The sequence below is a fragment of the Plectropomus leopardus genome, chromosome 8, assembly GCF_008729295.1.
Source record: "Plectropomus leopardus isolate mb chromosome 8, YSFRI_Pleo_2.0, whole genome shotgun sequence".
NCBI lineage: Eukaryota > Metazoa > Chordata > Actinopteri > Perciformes > Serranidae > Plectropomus > Plectropomus leopardus.
Window position 1 is genome coordinate 32,450,135 of NC_056470.1, and position 25,398 is coordinate 32,475,532.

The 25,398-nt window shown below is 39.0% G+C and overlaps 2 protein-coding genes and 1 pseudogene across 2 annotated transcripts; 1 reads left to right on the forward strand and 2 right to left on the reverse strand.

The window, feature by feature from the left end:
- Positions 1 to 5,864: 5,864 nt before the first annotated feature.
- On the forward strand, positions 5,865 to 11,890 carry LOC121946502 (annotated as a pseudogene).
- A 2,532-nt stretch (positions 11,891 to 14,422) lies between these two features.
- Positions 14,423 to 16,665, reverse strand: si:dkey-78k11.9 (P2Y purinoceptor 1). The gene is given in 2 exon segments (XM_042491087.1): positions 14,423 to 14,518; positions 14,520 to 16,665. Coding segments are annotated over 2 exon segments (666 nt in total). The 5' UTR covers positions 15,090 to 16,665.
- Positions 16,666 to 17,928: 1,263 nt separating this feature from the next.
- ccn5 (cellular communication network factor 5) lies at positions 17,929 to 25,182 on the reverse strand. The gene is made up of 5 exons (XM_042491357.1): positions 25,001 to 25,182; positions 23,013 to 23,229; positions 22,220 to 22,468; positions 19,654 to 19,895; positions 17,929 to 19,270 (listed from the first exon to the last, which is right to left on the reverse strand). Exons 1-5 carry the CDS (start codon positions 25,064 to 25,066, stop codon positions 18,983 to 18,985), a joined length of 1,062 nt encoding a protein of 353 aa, XP_042347291.1. The 5' UTR covers positions 25,067 to 25,182; the 3' UTR covers positions 17,929 to 18,982.
- Between the last annotated feature and the right edge of the window lie 216 nt (positions 25,183 to 25,398).

Sequence of the window (25,398 nt, forward strand, 5' to 3'; positions counted from 1 at the left end):
CTTATTTTTTCACTTTTCCTGTGTCAGGGTTCATGCAGCTTCAGGCAAGGTAGATTAAACACTTTTTAAGATGTTTTTAATACCATTCAGAATTAAGTTCAAGACCAATTTTCTAATAACCAAAACTGAAGCACAATTTTATTTTGCCTAAATGTTTATTGTAACATAAGACATGACTTTTTTTTGTCCAGTGAAAACATCAGATTATCTATGTCAAATGTTGAAAAAATAACCCTTTATAGAGTGAAACACATGGAAGACATTAATCATATAAAAAGTATCTATTTGGTTTACTGACAGAAGTGGGAAATACCTGGCGTGTCTGGCTGCTTTTCTTGGCGATTTTGTGTTTTTCACTGTGCATGTGAGATTCCACTGCTCAGATTCCCATCATGACGAGTTTAACAAGAGGAGGTTATTAAATTCTTTCACGAAAAAATGGATGTTACCAAATATTTTGGTAGTTTCACTATGCAACACCAGAAAAAAACTATTTATAAAATCCTACTTCCCATGTCTGAGAATGTTTGAGACTTTTAAAGATTAATTTAAGTCAATTTAATACCAATTAACACCTTATATTAGATTAATGAATTGAATGAATTGCCTTTTAAGACTTTTCAAGGATCTGCGGGAACCCTGTGTGTGAACAAAATCAACATTGTGAGTCTTCATGTCGTGCAACGCTGACAAATGCTTTTGCTAAATAAACCACAGTGAACCACTTGCTGGTGGGAGGCACAGGTATTAAATTTGGACTTGGAACATTTAGAGCTCTCAGATGTACAGCTCCATTTACTATTTGCAAGTCTTGAACAAAACCTCTATTCACCTAGCTGAAAATGTTCCAAAATGTTCTCATGGAACAGTGATAATCGCCTTGACAAGAGACTCAAAAACTGGTTTAATGCCCCTTTAATCATCAGGTTTCGGATGATATTGAGTTTTACAAGTTCTTTATGACTGTTGTTATCATGACTGGTTCAACCACTTTCATCAGTACAACATAATATTTGCTAGCTGCCCATAGTTTCTTTGGTGTGTCCTTTGACAATGTCGAGTTTTCAGTTAACCCTTCCTGCACTTCAACAAAGCGGCCACATAGAAGCGTTTCTCTGGAATTAGCTCAGTGCATTAGCTGCTGCTGGAAACCTTTTCCAACTTCATTCTCAAACTCAACCCCTGGTATTGCTGTGTCTTACATCTCCTAACCCCATGATACTCAACTTACAGCCCAGGGGCCATATCTGGCCCCTGATGAGGTGCCCGCTGGCCCCACCAACCATTTTCTAAGTCAAAATAAAAATACATTGATTCACACTAAGAATTGATTTTGTAGTTTTTCTATACATAAGGTGCCAGAGTACATAAAACAGCAGCAAAATAGAGCTTGTTTATCAAAAAAAGAGGTACCAACAGAAGTACTAGCTAAACCCCCAATGCCCCAAAATCCTAAAAACATCCTTAAATCCTGGAAATGTCCTAGTAATGTCCTTACATCCAAGAAACATCCTGAAATCCTCGAAATGTCCTGAAATTAGGGCTGAGCGATATGTTATAAAGTGTTATCAAGATATTTTCTTTCATATCAGTCGACATCGATATATATCACAATATACATCAAATCACTATTTCTGTCAAGCTTTAACGTTCCCTTTTACTCCTAAGTGAGATATGAAAAGAAAATTAGGTTAATTTTGTTTTAGATATTTATTTTCTGTCAGACACTGAACATGACAAATACTGTATACTGTAGAACAGGCATCACCAACTGGCAGACCTATTCTACTAAAATTCAAAGAGGTCCAGTTACTAAAATTTCCTCCCAGCAAAGGTCTGAACCACCACACTGAAGCAGGCTGCGGACATGTTCGCGTGCTGGAGCAGGCTGGCAAGTCAAGTCAATTTTATTTATAGAGCCCATTATCACAAAACATGGTTTGCCTCAGAGGGCTTCATAGTGTACGACATCCCTCTGCCCTCCTGAACTCCTGAAAAAGAACCCCTTTCGGACATGTCCATGCACTGGAGCGGGCTATCGAATATGTCTGCACTGGAGCGGACTGCGGACATGTCTACACTGGAGCGGCCTGTCAAACATGTCCACGCTGGAGCGGACTGCGGACATGTCGCCGCTGGACTGGGCTGTCGCCCATGTCTGCACGCTTGAGCGGGCTGTCTGACATGTCCACGCGCTGTAGTGGACTGCAGACATGTCCGTGTGCTGGAGCGGGCTGTCGCACATGTCCACGCGCTGGAGTGGGCTATTAATCATTTTACTCAGAAATTAACTTCTGAGTAGGCCTACTTCTCCGCTGTGATGTTTTTTTGGTTTGGCCAATGAGACGTGGCGCTAAGTCTTATATTTCAAAATACCTCCGATGCAACTGCTGCTGAACATTTATTGTGAGTTAAATACCATCTCTTCATTCTTCTTCTTTCATCATTTCTGACCATCCCTAAATTCCTTCTCCTCATATCTCACAGCTGTCCTTGATTAAATGTGTGCTGTACGGTGAAACCCATGTCGTGGTTTCAAGTCTCTGTGTGTTCCTGCACTAACTGAATACTTACAGGCCGGCTGCCACATCTGTTAAATGGCATTTAAACATTTATTTACAATCATAAAATACACATAAAACTGCCAAACCTGATGACAGTTATTACTTACATCTACAACTGTCAAGGATTTAATTACACAAGAAAACCGGAGGCATATTTCCATTGTGGGGCAGGGGAGTCCAAACTTTTTTGAATGGAGGCCGGATCATACAATGTGAAAAATACACGGGGGCCAAATGATTCTCACATTAATTTTTTTTCCAAATCCCATACAAATGAGACAAACACAAATATTTCATCATTCCTGAAAGCTGCAGTCTTTACTGTTGACTCTAGGCCTCTTTGCTGTGGCTATGTCTGATGCCTCGCAGGAAATGTCCAATGTAGGTAACACTTGTTACTTTCACTAGTTCTGCCTGCATAGTTTCTACCTGACGCATGTCTACAAACTATATGAAGTCCTGCTATTGTAAGGTGCTTTGTAAAAAAAAAAAAAAAAAGTCAGTAATATTGCTAGATTAACCATTTTTTTTGTGGTGGGCCACATTTAGTATTTTTTTAAAGTCAAGCTGAGGGCCATTTTAAAATTGGTTTTAGGGCCACAATTGGCCCCAGGGTCTGACTTTGGACATGCCTGCCCTAGGGGTACAAGATGTCAGGTCTGGCAAAATTGACAGGTGCAAATACAGTATCTATGTAACTATATACAGAAATAAAAGAAACATTTTTTAAATTATTAGTAATATTTTCTGTTTTTGTGATTGAAGGGGATGCTTGAGAAAAGAAAATATGAATTGGTGTTTGACCCAAATGGGAGATTGTTTTTTTTTTGGCTATTCTAGCTTATTTGTTTGGTATGGGGTATAAATATGAGTTGTAGTTGAGAGTAGTTTTTGTATATGTGTATAATTTTTGTTTTATCGTTATGGGTCTTGTTTTGTCGTTAAAGGTCTTTGTTAAGGGTCTTTGTCCTGTTTTATTTTTATTTAGTGAATTGTATGTGGAGAAAATCTAAATAAAATCTTACAAAAAAAGAAATAAAAGACACATAAAAGAACAGCACTGAATTGATTTGTGCAAGGTCCTTATTATGAGAGACTATTTGCTAACCATTTCCTCAAAGCTTTCTTCAAATGTATCTCTGCTTAAACCAGTTTCAGAAACACTTGAAGTTTCTTCCATTTAATTGCAGTCAGATATAAAAAGGTGTTTAAGCCCGTTGAACTTCTGAATCTTAAAAGAATAAAATCGGTCGGGCTGCATCTTGTTGAATAGTTATGACTGTCGATGAAGTGATTACAGTAGGTTGACAGATATTTGGGGACATCATTATAAACAATGTAATGTGCAAGTCCTAACTGGATTTGCATAACTCTTTTACTGAAAGGAAGCAAATTAAATTGTAGAAAATGTGCTGAATCCAGATGGATACGGGGAGGTCACTGCCAGTCCTATTTTCTAAATAGCACAGCGTCCAGAGACGGTGCAGAGGAACTGACTCCAGCACCTTCACTGTCAAGAATTTCTGACATTTAGCAACAAAGTGTAGACAAATTTAAAGCTTTTCTAAATATTTCTTCCTATAAACAGACTTTGGTTTGAATGAAAGATCAGCGGAGTTCTCCTTTAAAAATTACTTTGTCCATGAAGTTGTTTTTTTTTCTTTCTGTGCGCACACACAAAAGAAACCCTGAAGTCCCTCGGTGGTAAATGAATCACTCCTCTGCAGAACTCAAACAATAACGTGGTTCAGAGCAGAGAATTGCAAACCATCTGGGTTAAAATAACAGATATTATCTTCCTATACTCTCCTCCTCTGTTCCGGTTTGCCTTTGGTGATTCAGAAAGTGCTGATATGGAGCAACTGAGACTTGAAGATAAAACTTTCGTATCCTGTAGAAAAACGATTCAATAGGGAGGAAACAGTAAGCTAATGTACTCCAAATCAAAGGTCATGCACAGACAGATAGGGGCATTACATTGATCACTTTTGAACAAAGTTCCCAGACCAACATTTTGAATCAGTGTAACAAAGTGACTACACGTTTTCTTCTTCTTTTCTCATTGTCATAGTGTTGGTTTGTTTTTTGAGTTCTGAAAAGTAAACTACATCTCTGCACGAATATAAAAAGTTCAACATGCCCCTGACTTAAACAATGTTTAAGTCAGGGGCATGCAGAGTTATATGATTACTGACATTTCAACCAGCAGCTTAGCAGGACTATTTACCGACAACCTCGGACACTGGCTTCCTCTTGGAGAGAGAAAAAAGTGTGAGGCTACAGAGGCTTGAGGTGAGACGTGATTTTACTCACTATGTGCTGCTGCACGTGAGCTTAGTTTTTTTTTTTTAAATTATCAACAATGTGGTTTCATCTTAAGATTGTTCAGCACGGTTAATCTTTTTACATAAACAGGCCTACACAACAGTTTCTTTTCACAATACTTTGCATCTTTACTATCTGTGCCAGCTATTGGAAATCCGCAGAAAAACCATATCAACATCTGACTCAAGTCATACATCTAGGCTGTGGTGTTGCCATATCCTGTGTACTGCGACGGGCAATACCCTAAATTATAGTTTAAGATGAATGATTATTTGCAAACATATCATGCAGACAAACTGTCAGACCAGATGAATCATACATTAAATCTGACAATGCAATGTTTATCATAAAACCTCTGGGGGCTTTAAATCTAATAATTTCAATAATTTACATTTAATAACATGCTGTAAAGACTTTGCAACAGGACTTCATGCTTTGTTAGTAAGGCGCTGATGCATGAATCTGTCATGTGTCATGTGCACAAGGACTTTGGTTAAATAGTGCTGAACATCACAGTTCTGGGAAAAATAACTGATGTCACAGATGACTGAACATAAGCACAACCAAACATAGACTCATATTCACAAAAATGTTGTTAAGTTAAGGAGCGGTGAGCAAGTATCAACTTGTAGATGTTTAAGGGCAACATCTACATAATTGTTATTTTTTTTAAAAAGTACATTTTTATCATATTTCTTATTATTGCTTGGTCTTAAAACTTTGATGAATCATGTCTTTTTTCTTTGATAACAATTTATATTTGATACAGTTAATAACTTTCAACGTCATATATGCTCAGCTGTCACTCCATCCATCCAATTCTAACCCTAACCCTGCAAATATACATTTGTTCAGTACAGTTCTGCATCTCTTTTACAGTAATGGGGTCATATCCAGCCTTGGTGTTCATCCTGCTGTTTTCAGCCACTCTATTCTCCAGTGGTGACGGTGGAAAAGTGCTGGTTTACCCTATAGATGGAAGCCACTGGCTTAACATTCTTAGTTTTTCAGGGTAAGCCCTCCAAGCCTCTTCCATCAGATTTAGAGGAATTTGTGCAGAGTTCTGGTGAACACGGGGTGATCATCATGACTCTGGGGACCCTGCTCAGTGACCTCGGCCCTGAGATATCAGAGATCATTGCCTCAGCGTTTGCCAACCTCCCTCAGAAGGTCGTGTGGAGACACAAAGGGAAAAGACCTACCACTCTGGGAAACAACACCATGCAGGTTGAATGGCTGCCTCAAAATGACCTACTAGGTCACCCTAAAACCAAAGTTTTCATCACGTATGGAGGTACTTATGGAATTTATGAGGCCATCTATCATGGTGTCCTAGTTTTGGGCATTCCTCTCATCTTTGACCAGTTTGACAACATGGTGCATCTGAAGTCTCGCGGAGTATAAGTTACCATGGTATGCTTATCACAGTCTGGATGTGATGGCAGTCTTTGTGGCATTAGGTTTGTTTACCATCACATTAATTTGGGTTTTCTGTAGATGTCTCATTGGACGTTTCATAAGACACAAGAAGTCTACATCCAAGTCCAAGAATGACTAACCCTATGATGCAAACTGAAGACTGCTGATTAAAATCAAATATAAAAGATCTGCAATTTACAGTGGTACAGAAACCATGGAGTTACAACAGAAAGCATACACAGAAATTACTAATGAATTATTAGTAATAATGTTGGGAAATTTTCGAAAGTTTATGAAAATGAAAAGAAAATGAAGCATTAACTAATCAAAAATGCTCTTTTTGCGCGTATTTTGGACATTTTCTTTCCACTAGTCCGAAAAAAGACATTTTATGGAAACAAATAGCCCCAAACTTCAATATTGACCAGTGCATGTTTTCACATGGGCCATCTCGCCTTAAACATTTCTGTGAAAGTCTGCATCCCGGAAGTTTGTAAAATGGCAACCAGATGGTATTATGTGCAGAGAAGCAAAACAGGCGGAACAGGGAAAAAAATGGGCGGAGGTTTGAGAGGGGACCTCAGCATAACTGCATTTACTTGGACAAAAGTGAAGCAGCATGGTTCCGTCAGGGACATGTTGAGTTATACATTTACTGGATTTCTACCAGCAGCTCAACACGACTATCTTTTGACAACCTTGGACACTGGATTCCTCTTGGAGAGAGAAAGAAGTCACAAAGTGTGAGGCTGCACAGGCTTGAGGTGAGGAGTGATTTTACTAAACAGTGTTGCTGCATGTGAGCTCAGTTTTTAGCTTGTTATGGACAGTGTGGTTATTATTTTAAGATTTTTGAGAGGAATTCCAGCACGCCACAGTTAATCTCAGATTACAAAGCCTGCAGAACAGCAATATTTGGTGCAATGCATTTCACAATGGTGTGTGGATGTGCCCTAGATTGCATGTTAAGATGAATGATTACTTGCAGACATACCACAAAAGACAAATCAGATGAAACAGATTTCATTCTGGACCCTGCAAAGTTTGTCATGTAACATCAGTAGGATTTTATTTTTTTCTAATAGTTTTAATATTTTACATTTAACAACATGTTGTGCACACTGTTAAGACTTACAGGACGTCATGCTTGGATAGTAAAAGGCACCAATGTATGATTCTTGCATGTGTCATGTGCATGAGGATTTTTTTTTTATCTTGGTTAAGTGGTGCTGAATGTTACTTAACAGTTCCAGGAAAAGTAACTGATTGAGACACTCAAAAAGAACAAAATGTAGCAGATGGTTAGATTTAGAAGATTAAAAAATGTGTTTCTGAGGACTGAATGTGAACACACTAGACAGATTCAGTCACAAAAATGTTGAGTGTGGTGTGGTGGGCAAGTGTCAACTTATGGATGTTGCAGGAGCAATTACATTTGTTTTATTTAAAATGAAACCCTGTAATGCACAAAGATTTATAACCCTGAATGAATTTCACTGTAATGCATCTCAACCTTCAAACATAAACCTGTAAATTGTACATTTTCACTCAGAAATATCTTTAAAAATAAAAGTGGAAAAATATCCAGTATACTATGTTTATGATTATTTTATATTATTATATATTTGAATTTATGTTACAGAATATATTATATGTATTTTTTTTAATCAGGTAATTCTCTTGTTCTTATTTTCACTTTTCTTTTCTTGTAAGTTTTTATGTAATTTTCTTTAATTTTTGTTTTTTTTTTGTTAATTTTTGGGTCATTTCTCATCAAGTTACTTACTGCCTCATTATCATGTTTTTGAAAGAAACCAGGCCTCTGTGCTCAGGTTTCAAAGGGTTTATAGCCCCGGCTAGTATTTGCTTGAATCAGTAAACTCAAATATTTGGGACAGGCATCTATATGGGACAGGCTTTAATTTCCTTCCAAATAAAACTGTAATTCAGCAAAGATGGAAATGCAATCAAGTTGTTTCATTAAACCTCGTTTTTTGCATCTCTCTTCTTTAGTCTGCCGGTATTCTTTGGTGCTCATAGTTTCAGTAACCTCAGTCTCACCAAGCTAACCATGTATGTAGCATGTCCATATTGGCAAAAGTTTAAACATTTATATTTCTATGTATTTTCTGAGCAGCTAACTAACATCATCTCCAGCAGTTAGCCAACAACCTGGTGTTATACATCAAAGAACTTCTATAAAAATGGACTGCATGGTAACTGGGTCTCCAATTGAGACAGGCATTTATCTGTCAAAATGTGTTGCCACACCAGGCTAGTATAAGGGACTGGGCGTCTAATAGGACTAGGCTTATATTTGAAATTTTACAGTAGATACATATTTGCTAAAACTGCCAGTACATTAACATAAACATATGAGATGGATAATTTGTGAAAAATTAGATTACCCCTCCCACTCTTTGTGTTCTAAAGACATGTGTGCTTGGATTTACCACAGCTGAAAGAAAACAACCAATAAGCAGCCGAGGAGTCTGTGACACAGCTGTCAATCATGTCAATCACCGCTTGTGAACTGAGGTCACTGTCAAACTAGGCAGCGTTGATCGAAAATAAATCCAGATTTTGTTACTTTGTTGCTATTTGTCACCTCGAATGTTTTCAGAAACATATTTTAGTGCACTGTTTAGTTGAAAAATGAGAACGTTTGCTCGAGCCAATAGGCAGTGCTTAGTTTTCAGCTCTAGTATTTTCAAAAGGCAGTCAGGTAACAAACTTCCTCATTTTACAGCTAAACAGTACACTAAAATATCTTTTTGAAAACATTTGAGGTAAAAAACAGGGAATGCAGTAACCGAATCTTGATTCATATTTTCATTACTCGTATAGTTTTCTCCTACCTAAGAGAAGAGCATAAATAGAAGACATTACTGAATCTCAGAAACCAATGGGTACTAATAACAACAAATTGTGGATATAAACAAGAATAAAAGAACTTTGTTCATCACTTTTACTGCATGAGGCCCAATGTGTGGAGGTTGTCCGCCCTGCTTTTGCCAAAAACTCTCCATATAGTGTAATTAGAACTAAAAGTAGCCTGAACCCACGTGTACATAGACCTAGATCAGCAGGATTTTTTGTCATTTATTGCCTGATTGCTGTATAATCCTTTTCAAGAGTGATGCGGAGTGAAAACTTCACTTTGTTTATCGTCCACAGAACAGGATTGCATGCCAATATGTCAACAAAAAAAGAACAGGCTGGAGCAACAGTCCCGAACAACCCCCCACATACTTTTTTTTTTTTCCCATCCAAGGTCGGAGACAGAGTAAATGCAGTTCAAATAATCTGTTTAAAATCAAAATAAATATCGTGTTTTAAAAGCTTGAAGAGCCACTCTCACACTAATAGTGTATGTCATCCAAGAGAGACAATAAAAACAGATAAAATGGTCATATTTGTCATAATAAAATGTAAAGTGTGGTTCATGGATTCACAATGTCAACTTTGTACATCGATTAACATTACAAGTTACACGTTCCACCTTAAAAGTTGTCGGCAGCCGGCGAGTTTTAAAAAAAAAATTCTACAGCTGATGATAAAGGCTGCAAAACATTATTTCATTTTATTGTTATAGTTTCTTAATGCATAAAAAAACTTGTCAGGGTATAAACAGCAGCCACGACTCAGCCCTGAGCACTGTGACCGTTCTCTATTGACCAATGAACAGACGGCAGAGTTTCTAGCTCCAACTTTTTAGTGCTTAGTACCCCGACAAAAGGGTGACAAAAAATGAGGACGATAAGGAACGGTTCTAATGTTAAAATCCACGACTCTTCACAATGGAAACGGAAAACAATGCAAACTGAATGAACTGTACTGAAATGAACTGGACTGCTGCTAATTTTCAACATTTGTTTAATAAAGCTCTGTGTCTCTTTTACAGTGATGGGATCAATCCAGCCTTGGTGTTCATCCTGCTGTTTTCAGCTACTCTGTTCTCCAGTGGTGATGGTGGAAAAGTGCTGGTTTACCCTATAGATGGAAGCCACTGGCTTAACATGAAAATCCTGTTGGAGGCGCTTCATTCTCAGGGACATCAAATCACAGTACTGCGTTCCTCTACCAGTTGGTACATTTCAGAGTTTTCACCTCATTACACCTCCATCACCATCACCCAGGAACAGTCCCAGAATTTGGAGAGCCAAGACTTCATGACCTCTTTCTTGAAGAGGTCAATAGAGATCCGGCGGCACAGAGGCTCACTATGGGCGTTTGTGGAGTTTTATAGGAATCTTTTCAACATGATAGGGGAGAACCAGCAAACTGTGGCAAAACTGGCCGTCAGCATCTTTGAGAATAAGACCCTAATCAAGGAGCTAAAGGAAACTGGATATGATCTAATTCTAACTGATCCTGCATTTCCGTTTGTGGCAGTTGCTGGTGGCACACTAATCTCCAGCTTCCCATGGTTTTTGTTTTCAAAGTCCGCTGGCTTTTCAACGGGGAAAGCCCACTTCGCCATCGCTCCCTCCTCTCTCCTCCTACACCCCCCAATTATTCTCTGAGTTCTCTGACAAGATGGACTTTTTCCAAAGAATCAAATAACATTAATCTTTCATAGCATACTGGTTTACATGTATTACTATGTCTCAAATCCGCCTTACCAGGCTGTGTGTGATCATATTTTGGACCTGAATGTCAGCGTGTGGTCTCTTTCATGCAGGGAGCTGATATTTGGCTTGAATGCGGGTTGACTTTTACATTCGAGCTCCCTCGTCCCACCATGCCCAACGTTAGTCTACATTGGAGGCTTTCATGGTAAGCCCTCCAGGCCTCTTCCATCAGATTTAGAGTCAAATTTGTGCAGAGTTCTGGTGAACACGGGGGTGATCATCATGACTCTGGGGTCCCCTGCTCAGCGACCTCGGCCCTGAGATATCAGGAGATCATTGCCTCATACTCGCGTTTGCCAACCCTCCCTCAGAAGGTCCAGTGTGGAGACACAAAAGGGAAAAGACCTACCACTGCTGGGAAACAACACCATGCAGGTTGAATTGCTGCCTCAAAATGACCTACTAGTTCCCACCCTAAAACCAAAGTTTTCATCACCGCCTTATGGTGGGTCTAATGGAATTTAACTAGGCCATTCTAATCATGGTGTCCAATTCTGGCGCATTCCTCTATCAATGGACCAGTTATGGACAACAGGGAGCGTCTGAAGTCTCGCGGAGGTACCTGAGTTTGTTTGAAGGTGACAACCATTGGATGTATGAGTCTCGACAAGTAGCTCTCAAGAATATTGCTGGACCCAGAAAAGCCAATACAAAACAGAATATGCTCAAGACAGTCCACAGCTTCACCATGACAAACCAATGAAACCTCTAGACAGTGCCATTTTCTGGCTGGAGTACTTCATGAGGCACAAGGGGGCGCAGCGCATCTGCGCACTGAGTCATATAAAGTTACCATGGTATGCTTATCACTGGTCTGGATGTGATGGCAGTCTTTGTGCATTTGGTTTGCTTACCATCACATTAATTTGTTTTTCTGCAGATGTCTCAATTGGACGTCGTCTTTTTAAGACCACAAGAAGTCTACGATCCAAGTCCAAGTATGACTAACCCTGTGATGCAAACTGAAGACTGCTGACTAATCAAATATAAAAGTATCTTGCAATGTTACAGTGGTACAGGAAACCATGAGTTACAACAGAAAGCATACACAGAAATTACTTAATGAATATATTAGTAATAATGTTCGTGTTGAAATTTTTCGAAAGTTTAAATATAAACAGATTTTAAAATGTACAATCGATAGCACGATAATTTTTCTATATGTTTAAATGCCTTTTGTTTATTGGCAAAAATAAAATTCAGTTCGATTTGTGGATCCTTGCATTGTGGTGATACTGCTGTGGAGTAAAGTGCATCATGGTAATTATCAAAAGTTATGTGCTAATTTTTGCTATTTTTTTGTCCCATTTTGGCAATCAATTTAATATTCAGTAATTTGTAGTGTCCAAAGTGACTGTAGACTACAGGAAGTATCCCCCAAAAAAAGTTCCGACTTGGGTGACAGTTTGTTTTTTTTTTTTTATCTTAACATGGGTTACAAATGAAACACTAGTCAAGGAAAGCAAATTACAAGAAATACATCCCCAAATAACATTGACGTTAAAGAATGCAATGTGGTGAGCACAGGCACAGTAGGTAGGGGGAGATTAAAAATAACAAACAAACTACGGCTGAACATTGATATAAGGCTGGGGAATGATCATTGGGCACATTTGAATTAAAACAATATAAACATAACAAAATGGGGATGTCCAAATCATGACTTTTTCCAATCCCGAATCCGAAGTGATTTAGAATGGGGAGTGAAAAGTACTTGCCAATACAATGTAGATTCTCCTTTTCAACCTAGAATTCAATTTCCCTAAAGCACGATGTGTCAGAACAGCACCCTGATTGCAGTTCAATTCAGCTAATATAAATATATTTGCTTTTCAAGCAGGTCAGCAAATTTCTTAAAAATAATTCATCATATTACTGTTCTATCCCAATCAATCTCATGTTTTTAGCTGTGCAGATATGAACTCGTAGAATAAGTGATTACAAGGCAGACATCAGGTGAACAGCTCAGACCATCAATCTGATTATTATCGGCAGTTAATAAGTAATAATTTATGATACTATAACAATGTGGCAAATCTGAATGGTATAAATAATTATAAGAGCTCCTAAATTTCACGGCTTGTAAAAAGTGGTCCTGAGTGGTTACTGTAAAACATATACAGAATGTTGAGGAAAGGAACTTTTTTTTGTATGCCTTTGTTTGTTTGGCTGGTCGGGGAAGCAAATTTAGAGAGCAAAAAAATTTAATTTCTACTATGTATTGTAAGTATAACACAGCCTGAACATCGTTATTCCGCTGATGACACAACACTGGTTCAGTTTCTGTCCAGTAGCATATACCCAAACAAACATAGTAATATTTTTGAGGCCCATATTGCTTTATAAACTCTCAACAACATCAAGATGTATTTAATAACAGCTGAAAAATAAGTACCCAATGAATGAACTATTTAGTTCATTTGAGTTACATTTGGTAAAAATATACAAGCTGTAAAAAATTATTTGATATACTAACTAAATAGTTAGACAGGTTGTTTCAAAATTTACAGACCGGAATCGTAAAGTTGTTGTGTTTGGTGAGAGAGTTGCAGCGGTAAAACTCATCGAGGGTCACAAGGATTGAGGTGTAAAAGTTGATGGTCTCTGCGGTAAACGCCCAGGAAAAACTATTACAAACCACAGCAAAACGTTACAACTGACTGTACGTAATATAAAATAACAACTGAGACGCCAATCACAATACAAACAAACGGACAGTGCCGAAATGACGCTTATGCTTCTGTTGAAGTTTGAGCTTATTTTTTGGCATGTGGGTTTTTCGAGGATGTATGGAAGGGAATGGTCATCTGCTAGAATTGTGTCAAAGAGTGCATCTCCTCTTTAGTATTTTTTCCACTTGACTGCAGGCATGTTCAAAGTCAGTGAAGTTAATAGAATTCAAATTACCTGTTTACAGCGTATTACATGATCTCAAGAGATTTCACCTTAAAAAGTTCTGTTTAACTGATAAAGAGACATACATGCTTTTCCTACCCCAAACACATTATGTGATCTTTATCACTATACCAAACCTGTTTTTGAAAGAAAACAGCGAACACCTTTAAAGCTGCAGTTAATCTGAGTTTCCTCTTTATTAGGACACTCGTACCAGCATGTGGTAAACTCGCATTATGACAAACACCAGATTACCAAAAAAATAAGCCTTCAGAAAAACTTATTTTTTCAGGCAAAGAAAGCAACAATTACTATGAAGAACAACTACAATGATAAGTCCGCAACTGCACTTAATCACAACACCACTGTGATGGACAGTGCATGCAGCCTTGAGCTATTGTTGTTTACAGTTAAGTTAAAATCTTACACAATCTTAAATGTCATCTGCAGTTGTGCCACAGGCACACAGCCTGAGTTTGAAAGAAACCGACTGCGAATACTTTACGAGCTCGCTGGAGCAGCTGTCTGATCTGACGGAATATCTTCATGTCCATGGAGGTAAATCCAGAGGGTTGAGAGCCCTGATCAACACACAAAGCACGACTTATCTGACAGAGCACGGCAGAGAACGACAATCACATGTCCGTAGCAGCCCAGTGTGATCAGCAATGGGACACAAAAAACCAGTGAGTGTCCATCCAAGGCTGTATTTCAGGTAACTCTCAACAAAGCTTCTGTCGGTGGTATCAAAACATTTTTCAGTGTTTCCAGTTGGTTTGCTGTATGTTTTGATGTAGAACATGTCTGGAAGACTTTGAACACTCACCAACAGCCAAACCATGACTGAGATGATCACAGAGTGGGTGACGGTTATTCTTCCCATCGCTCTCATTGGATGCACAATGGCCAGGTACCTGTACACACTTATACAGGTAAGAAACCCGATGCTGCCATACAGATTCAGGTTGAAGCAGAATCTTGTTATCTTGCAGAATACCTGTCCAAAGATCCACTGACTCTTCATGAAGTAGTACACAACCAAAAATGGGAGTGTGAGCAGGTACAAAATATCTGTAAGTCCAAGGTTGAGAACAAAAATGTTGACGTTACCCAGTTTCTTCCAGTTTTGCAGCAAAGACTTCAGTCCCCATCCATTAGCTACCAGACCGATGATGAAGACCGAGATATAAACAGGAGGCAGAAATCTGCCTGAAAAGTCAAAGCTGATATGAGGACAAGAGGTGTTCTTCATCGTCTTTTGGACAGCAGGTAGTACAGTTCCTTCTCTTTGTGTTTGTAGAATCGATAGCAACAGAATCACTGCATGTGTGGTTCAGAGAAGACTTCCTGTTTTATGCTACAGGGTCTACATACCACATTTCAGTTCCTGCACCTGCCAGTGTTCAGGAAATAACACCGTTTAGCTTTTATTTATTTATTTATCTTTTAAATTGAAAACATAAAGTTAAAGTCATCTAAGGCCAAAGTAACAGTTTGGTCTAGAAATATAGGCTTATATGTATTTATGTGAGACCTCACATGTAGATCTTTATTTTTGGGATGCCTCAGAAACCCTATGAGGAACTGAAATTAATGTAAGTTTTAGTTTAGTAGCCATTGTTTCAAGAAAGATTTCCAACATGAGTTTTCAACATTAGATACTTTCAATTTTTTAGCACAAATAAAAGATAGTAGAAAAAAAGTTTTTTTAAACTTTTAAGCAAACTTTACAGTTTTGTAGCATAATTGACTTTCTAGTTGTAAGGTTGTTTATTAGAGGTAAGCACTGTGCTGGTGGTAACCCATAAACAGCAATAAGAGGTTAAAAAAGTTGTTTTCTGGTAGGGTTAAGCACAGCAAGGTTTGCCACATCCTGTGGTAACACGCCTCTCACAAGTGAGCTGATGAAATCTTCTGATACTGTATGGTACAAGTCACACTAAATAGACTGCTTGATGTAAGTCTTGTTATATAGTACTTTAATAAAATCCTCTTAGATTAAAGCTATCATCCTTCCCTCTTTGTCAGTAGATTCTTTTGTTCACTAGATGTCAGGATGTCTCACATGGTCATCTGATCTGTCTGAGGTACAGTGTGTGCAGAATTATAAAAAAAAATTCAACAAAAAAAAAAAAAACAATTCATAGTTGTTTTTTTCCCTGTTTAAGTTTTTTGGGGAGAAGTTTTTACTTATCAGTTGTGAAGGTCCAAGGACAGAGGGATGTCATATGTTGTAAATTCCTGTAAGGCTAATTGTGATTTGTGATTTTGGACTTCATAGATCTAACTGAATTGAAATACTTATTTGTACAGCTCTTTGGGGGATGCCTTGTGATTGGTGTACAATGAAATTTGACTTGATTGATCTGTAAAGCACTTTGGGTTGCCTTTGGGTATGAAATGTGCTATATAAATAAATTTGCCTTGCCTAATATTAATCATTTATTTGGTTTCACTTTTCATATGAAATCACTTAATCAATTTAATTTGACACTAGTGTGAAATTTAGTCATAATTAGCATTTGGATTCTATGGTCAAGAGTTACAGACCAGAATGTGTTTTGTGAGGTCCCAGAGACCTTGATTTTTGACCTTTGACCACCAAAATTAAATACGATCATTCTTAAGTCCAAGTGAATATTTGTGCCAAATTTGAGGAAACTCCCTTGAAGCCTTGTTAAGATATTGTGCTCAAGAGAATGAAACGGGCTCAAGGTCACATCAACCTATGACCCCAGATTCTAATTAGTTCCACGTTGAGCTTAAGTAGACGTTTGTGCCAAATTTGATGAAATTCCGTTTAAGGTTTTCTTGAGATATCATGCTCATAAGAATGAGACAGATGAGGTCACGGTGACCTTTGACCACCAAAGTAACATCAGTTTATTCTTAAGGTCAAGTGGACGTTTGTGCCAAATTTGAAGTAACTTTCAAGGCATTCTTGAGACATCGGGTCCATGAGAAAAGGACTGTTGTATGGATGGCCACCTCAAAAATATAATTCCTCTGGCTGTGCCTTTGGCCAGCGTGGAGGCATAAAAATAACTTATCATGTGTATTTCTGTGTACTTAAAACGTGCTTTTAACAGCTCATCGGCAAAAGGAAGGAGTATATTGTACAGTAATTATCGATGAATGATGAAGTGACACATTGGGAAAAGCTATTGTATTTACAACATGACTTTATAAATCTGTGTGTACCATAATATGAAAAAATATAAATCAAAAACACAAAAATCATTTGAGAGTAAAAATGCAAGACCTGTTTAAAATAAAAAGCCATTTTTCACCAAACATACAGAGACATCTGTCCAGAACTATTTACAACAAAACAAAACATAAGAAATAAGTGCAATGTCATGTGACTACAAACACACAAAAACAAAACTGTACAAGTTAAAAGTTGCATTGCTCACATCGTAAAATAAGATCTGTCAACACAAAGGTTGGGGTCGTTATTGGAATTTGCTCTTTAAAACTATCTTCATGACCAAATTAATATTTTGGCCAACGGTCCTCAGTTAAAAGCTTAGTCTTCTATGTCCAGATATCTTATTGCAGTATTACTCAAATGTTATTGGCCCACTTGTCCCACAAATTTTAACCCTGTGTAAAAAGAAATGTGGATTACTTCTGATGCAAACATAAAGAACTACATATAACGAATTCAGTCCTGTTTTTTTTTTTTTGTAACTATGAGCCTACAGATTTGGAAAAAGTGAACCAATATCATTGTCATCTAATTTTCTGTATCTTGAGTGAAAATCATCCAGAACACTTTTAACAAAAATTAAATTAAAATCAAACATGGTGCAAGCTTTACTTTCTCTCTCTGGCTCCCTGTCACTTTGAGGATAGTTTTTTAAAATTTCTGACATACAAGGCATTACATGATCAGGCACGTACGCCATAACTGTATAAATAATGGACGTAGCCACCGTGGCATCACTCATTGGTTTGTGGACTCCTGTTTTGAAGCCTCAAGTTTGGCATTATGGCTGCCCTGATGCTGGATATTTGGACAATAAGTTGGAGCTGTGGAGGAGCCGGGGGTGAATCTGACTCAAAGCAGCCAAAAATTATGCATAACTTAAAGCCTTAATGAAATGTAAACAGAAGAGTTACATACAAACACACAGTACCAGGCTGGTAACATGTCTGCTGTAAAGTTGGGCATTTTAACATGGAGGTCCATGAGGACTGACTCACTTTAGGAGCTAGCCTCAAGTGGCCATTAAAGGAACTGCAATTTTAGGGCCAGCATACATGCTGCGTTTTTTGCGCCTCAAGTAAAAGGCAGGTGCGCTCATAAGCCACAGCGATGCTGTCGCAATGTGCAAGCATTCCCAGGCGCCTGTTTTTCAGGGTACGACGGCTCTGCCCTGGCATAACAAAACCTTTTGGAACGAAACAGCACCCATGTGATAAGGAACAACCAATCATAGCTGGCAGATATATTTCCATTCTTCCAAAAATATTAGTATCGGATAAAAATGAAGGAGTTGATCACTGTAGTGCAGGGCTACCCAGAACTTTACATCTGTCCCACAGACAATATTCAGGGCTGGAAGAAGATCAGCCGTGCACTCAGAATTTCTGATAAAGCCTGGTTTACACTGTACCATTTTGACCTGTTCAAGATGAAAGATGACCATCATGACATAATGTGGTGCTCTGTACTTAAATGAGCTGTTGTGCCCTCTGACCTCTAGAAGGAAGTCTCTGAAGGCTAATCAGTGCACATCGTTCTTAAAACCCACTTGTTTTCTTCCCTCTTTTTACTTGGTGTTTTTACATTTATTTTAATATGTCTTATCTGTGTCCTGAATCTTTCTCTGTACATTTACTTTTTTTCCTGTGAAGCACTCTGTCACCTCTCTGTTTAAAGTGCTACATGCTGTAATTTAGCTTGCTTCCTCTGGATTTGCCAAAATAACAGATTTTAGAATAAAGGTCAAAGCCACCACCATAATGACTTCCCAAGGTGTGGGAGTGAAAAGGAGTTGTGAATAAGTGCAGAGGGAGACTGTAAATGTGTTCATCCCAACCCAATCACAGTTTTTATCTACATTTAGTAGTGTATCCACCTCGTGATACGAGTCAGTGAAGTCTTACTGTTGTGGTTGAATCTTCGCTCCTACAGGATCAGGGCCTGTAGCCCCACAGAGCCGGGTTACTGTAAGGTTTGTACGGGCAGTTGTTATGACAAACACAGGAGTGGATCATCATCACAGGTCGCTGTATCAGTCTGCCGGAGGGGCAGCGGAAGGTCACCTCAGCGGTGGTGGTTTGGTAAGGCGAGCAGCAGCGGGAGTCAGTGCACTGTCCGCAGTACCGGAGCTGGTAGGCGCGAGTGCTGTAGCAGCCCTGGTGAACGAGCCGAATGGGGCCTGGTGACGTGTAGCTGGCTTTACAGCGTCCCTGCCGTCCCCACTGGGAAAACAAAAACTTACAACATTTACAACAAAACTCCACACGGTATCTTTGATTTTAAATTTGGCTGTGCACAGCAGCTCTGCTTCAGAAATCTTTTAAAAAAGAAAATTAAAATTTACAATAAACATATTTTCTCTTACCCCCTGTTGTTTTTATCCATGCAGACGAACTCTCTAGTTCGTAGAAATTTCTTTTTGAGAAATTTTCTTTCATTACATTTTACAGTATTGACCAAAAAGGTTTCAGGAGTAATTATCTCCAAACTCGATACATCTGTTTGTTTAAGGTGAACTGACCCTTTAAAGCAATCTATAGCATCTAATGTAATATTTGAAGCGGCAGAACCTTAAAGCATTCAGGCAGTAGAAACAAAAGCTCACCATGGGTTGCCTCGGGACCGGCTGAACTGTATTGCAAGGCCGCACTTTACAAAGTCGAGTCTCCATTTGCAGCTTGCAGGCTGGATTCTGGTTGGAAACGCGTGTGGAGACTCCAGCTCCACAGCTCTGGGAGCAGGCGCTCCACTGGGTGCTCTGCTCCACACAGGTGGAGGCTGGTTGGACCAGTTTGTTTAAAGGGTGATCCATCGAGAGAGCCGGCCACAATCTGCCAGGTCTCATGGCTTCCGAAAAAAAAACAAAAAGATTTTTAGTTCAGATCTTATACACAGTTCATGTTGCAGCACATAAAAAGGGCTTTTATAGTGTGTGTGTGTGTGTGTGTGTGTGTGTATATGAATATGTGTATATAGTTTAAGCTGTAGGTCGGAGTTTAACGCCGGCCGCTGCAAAGGCCTCAGCTTCTGTGAGGTGCCCACTTCACCACATGAGCTAGCTTATGTTGATAGTGCAACAAGGAAAAATGTATCTATATCAAACATTTTATTGCTCCTATTAATATTTCACTATTTTGGGAATAATCGTGTTCGAAGGCGAAGGTGAAGCAAATGTTGGTGCAGCACAATTACACAATCAATGCGAAGATGTTGTAAAGGATGCAAACTCATGCCAAGCAACGTGAATCCTCTGCTGTGTGAGATGAACTGTTTCAACTTTAGCAAAACAGCAAAGATACAGAAGAAAAAAAGGAGACGATTCGGAGAAAAGTGAATAGAGCCATATGAATACACGCTATATTCTAAAAATATGTATTTTTTTCAAACCTGTATGAGCTATTTTGCTGAGTTGCTTCTCAGCAAAGCATAAGTCAAGTAACTGAAGTTGGGCTTTCATTGTAAAAGGTAAAAGAGGACTTAAGCAGTAATGCCCCCTATGACCAATATAAAAAAAAAATAAAAATAACAATTAGTGCTATAGTCTTGATTCTCGTTTTCACATCTTACACTTCACTTTACTACAAATTAAGTTTGCACTAATGGTACAATTAGTTTCCTTCTTAAGTTACTCACTGTTAAGGGGGATCATTCATGAGTTATGAAAAACTCCATTTACAAAAAACAAGTAATGCAAGGAAAAATGTAAAACAGGAAGTTTAATGTTCCCATGGAGTCAGTGAGCTCCACTGTGGGCTACTACCTGGTTTTTGCAGAACCTGAATTTTTGTTTTTAAATTACATCATGGCAAATTTGAAGAATTAAAAGTATGCTGAATTAAATGCAGTGTATTCATGGATATCGAGCAGAGCCTCTCTGGATTACTTTGATACTGCAGAAAACTTAGAAATGATGTGATGATTCCCAGTTCTGGAGTTACATACAACTTCAAGGTTTAAGAACCTCAGCACTAAAACTAAACTAGCTGCTGAACTCATTCACCTCCAATAACTTCAACATCTAATTCAATTGTGTTTTTGCTCCCAAAAATTTCCAATTCAGATCTAATCCAATGCTTTGGATTTTTGTGAATTTAAAAAAACAAAGCAAATTTTTGTTTATGCCAAAACTAACATGTAAATGTCATAATAATCAGCTGATCTTTAGAAATGACTTTGCAGGTTTTTGTATCCAAGAACAAAATGTGCTGTTGCTGCTCTCAAAAGGTTGTTTGGAAGTCCAGATGTTTTCAGAGTGGCTTCAGTTCCCTCTCACATCCGCCACCTCCCCTTTTAATGGAGTCATCGTCTCTACATGGCTTCAAATGTTTAATTGTTACACAGCTGCTGTTGTTGTTATGAAACTAGGAAACTTGGTGCCTGGTAGAAAAAAAATATGTTTTCATTTTTCCAAAAAAAATGTGAGTTATATTTGGACTTTGGGAGTTTTCCTTTGGTGAGGCACACCCCAGTTTAATGCAAAAACACTCCAGTAAAAACTTCCAGACACGACCACCAGTGACAAACCTCATACGAATGAAGGATGTTGCCATGAGGACCGATCATCAATGAGCAGGATTTGTTGCTGAGAAATGGAGTTATAGTGTGTGTGGAGATGGATCCAACACTGGAAATATGTTGTAAATGACCAACGCTGTCAGGAAACAATTTAAAGGAATACTCAGACATTTTTGGGAAATGAACTCATTTCTTGCAGAGAGCTCAGTGAAAAGTTTGATACCACATCTAAGTCTGCTCATTAACCCTCTATAACCTGGATTGACACACTTTTTTAAAGCAACTGCTTTATTAAAACTGAAATTTGCTACATCAAATTTAAAAAGTTTCCAGTCATTTTTTTAAAAATAAAATTCTGTGAAAATTTAAAAAAAAAAAAAAAGAATAAGTAAAAATAGCTTCCTGAGGTTTTACAAAGTAAAAGTTCCTCCCATGCTGATACTTTCTTCGCAATGTATTGCAGACTTCCTGCTCTGGTGATGGTTGAGTAATTAACTTTATCGGCGATCATTACGATAAAACACAGATACTGGTTAACGTCAAAATATCAAATATTGGATCCGATAATCTGTCGACACGTAAATTCAATACCAATTAAGGCTTTATTTTTGAATGAATTCAATGCTTTTTAAGGATCTGCAGGAATCCTGGTTTACCTGTGATGGCATCCTGAATGACCGTGTTCTCCAGGTTTTCACACACCCAGTCCTTGCAGCATTTCCCCGGTAGCCGGATATATTGCGGGTTGGGGCAGTCCGGAGTGGGAAGACGGGCAGTCAGAGGGCATGCTGGCACACAGCTCACCCCTCCACCTCTGCAGTGGCAGTACGAGTCACAGGAGGGCTGAAACGACTCGCCCTCCTGGTATGTGATGCCGTTGACTTCACAGCCCAGATCCTCCTGACCTGTCAAGAAACACACAGCACAGACGCCACTTTAACTTCCTCCACCACACCTGCACCTTGGATTGATGTGGGAAACTTAATCAGGAAGCGAGGGATTAGATTAGGTGAGGAGCGAGGGAGGGGGAGGTGGATGGATGCAGGGGGACACAGCGGAGGAAAATGAGAGTGAGTGGTGAGGACACAGGAGCTGCTGTCTTTGCCAATATTTCTGAAGGTTTATGGGAAACCAGGCCTCTCTACTGAGAAACTGAGTGTGTTTTTCAATTCACGAGTGTTGTCTCTGCAATCTATCACGCTGCTCAAAGGGTAGTCATTAGAGGAAATGTGTCAACAGCAGTCCTGGAAATAGAAGTTGAAATGTTTTAGAGTTCTGGCAGAGCACCGCCGCCCGGCAGGCCGTCCCGCTCTGCTGAGCAGACTTTAAACATTAACTGTCTGTTTGTTCCGCTCGTGCAGACTCACTGAGGCCCTATCACCTCCTCCCTGCATGTCCTCCCCACACAGACGAGGGTCGGGCTGTTTGCTTGTTAGAGGAGGCGCTCACCGACACACTCCCCAGGGTCTCCGGGGAAGCTGGCGCTGTAGTCGCACTGCAGTCCTCTCTGGCTGTCGCAGGGAAACATCTCGGTGCAGGGCTCGCCGCGCTGCCGGGCGCACACCTGGCAGCACCTGCAGCCATCCAGCACCAGAGGGACTCCTGAGGGGCACTGGGGGACAGAAGTGGGGCAAAGGCAGGGCCGGTCACACAGCTGGGACAAGACCTGCAGGGACGACACACATGGTCAGAGGACGATAAAGCAAAGAACGCCACTGTTTTGACACCATCACCACATAGTCACTTTTCACAGTCAGCGTCTGACTCACATCCTCATGACTGCATTTTCACATGAAGATTACAGAAAATATTATTGGTATTCTGAGAAAATGCACGCCGGCATCCAGCACATTCAAGCCAAACCACTGTTTTCAATAACATGTATCTGGTGGAGCCAAAACACAGGCGAAATCTGGACGAGCCAACTCTCACTTAGCCAGAGAAGAAGAATGTCTTCATTGCTTCATGACACTTGACATTAGCCCACAGCCCACATCATTGCTTATCTGTTAATCAGCTTTACACTTTAAAAGAGACAGATGATCATGATAACATGGAAATCAAGTGTGAACTTGCCATAAGAGTTTTCTCAGCAACTTACTTTGCTTATCATGAGGGGTTAAATGATGAGTCAATAATTACAGAACTTGTTTTTATACTCTTATGATTTATTTCTCGATTCATTTTCAAAAGTTATCTCCTTCCAGCTCCTCCAATGTAAAGATTTGCTGCTTTTCTTTGCTTGTCTTCAGAAACTGAATATATTTGGGTTTGAAACAGACAAAACAAGTAAGTAGCATTTTTCACTATTTTCCAACTTTTTTCCAAACAGCTAATCAATTGATCGTGCAAATATTAAACAGATGTCATCAGAAGCTTAATACCTTTGGGTTTCAAACTGTTAGTCAGACAAAATAAGCAACTTCATGATTCATGATTTTGTCACTATTTTCTGACATTATACCAAACAGCCTATCAATCAATCATGCAAATCAGCAGATATTATGTTAGTTAAAAAGGCCTTAAATGTAATTAAAAAGTCTAAAATTTGAATTTGTGAAGTCTTAATTGCCACAAAATTACAAAACTATTGCTGTGTTTTTCCTTTATACTTGCATTTGTTATATGTCTGTTGGTTAACCTAACTCACTCTACAGGGGTCCATAGCATTTTCTTGATTTTTACATGGCCTTTCATGGACCTATAATAATAGCATGATAATAAAATTGTTGAGACCATTCACAAGATGTAACACAAATGCAACTGTACAGTATACTTAGCTCCAAATTATACATGTTGTATAGAAATAAATCTGCAACCTCTTTCAATCTCTAATAGTTGGTTATGTTCAGATTTACTTCAAATACTTGAAACTACATTACAGTCATACAAGCACCCCTTTCTGTATTACACACAACAAAATGCCATGACTTTTCCAAAACTTTCAACATTTTTTTTTTTTTTTGCAAATTCCATCACTTTTCCAGGCCTGGATAATGAGATTGTGAAATTTCATGATGTTTCCAGGTTTTCCATGACTGCAGGAACCCTGGCTCTAATAACCATATTGTTAAATATAACCTACCTCTCCACAGGAACACATACTAAACATAATTTGTGCAAAAAAATAGTCTTAAATTATCTAGAAAGGACTTAAAGGGCATTAAAGTTATGTTTCTGATATCTGTAGACACCCTGCATATCATATTTGCATATTTTGCACACACAGTAGTCTAACAATCACTCTCCTATTCTTCATGCCAAGACAGGAAGATGCTCCTCAACACAAAACACAGAATAACTGGAAACTGACTTCCTGCACAGAAATTCCTTTTGAAGAAATATATCAATCTTGCAACAATAAAGTAAGCCAAGAAGAATCACACAACTCTCTCACGGAAAACAAACGGCCGTAAGTACGCAGTCTGAGGCCTCACCTGTGGAGCCACACACAGCAGCACAGCCACAGCGATCATCGCACAGTCACACAGCAGTCGGTCCATGGGGGCTCGTGTTGCTGATGGAGCTCAGTCTCTCTCACCGACCTGCGTGACGCTGTTTGCTAACTGCTCATTCTTGCGCCTGCTGACATTTATAAAGTCTGGACTCTGATGTCACAGGCTGGCTACCGTGTAAACAGCCACTGGACCGGCATCAGAAATGTTTCACATTCCTCCTCCCTGCTGCCCATTTCCACTTCCAGACACACACACACACCTCCACCCCCGAGTCTTTCCCCTCTTTTTCCTCTCCTCCCTCTCTTTCCAGTCTTGTGGCGTTCTAAGTTTACACAGCTTAACACGAGCTGAGGGGAGAAAAATACATTAGCCCAGTT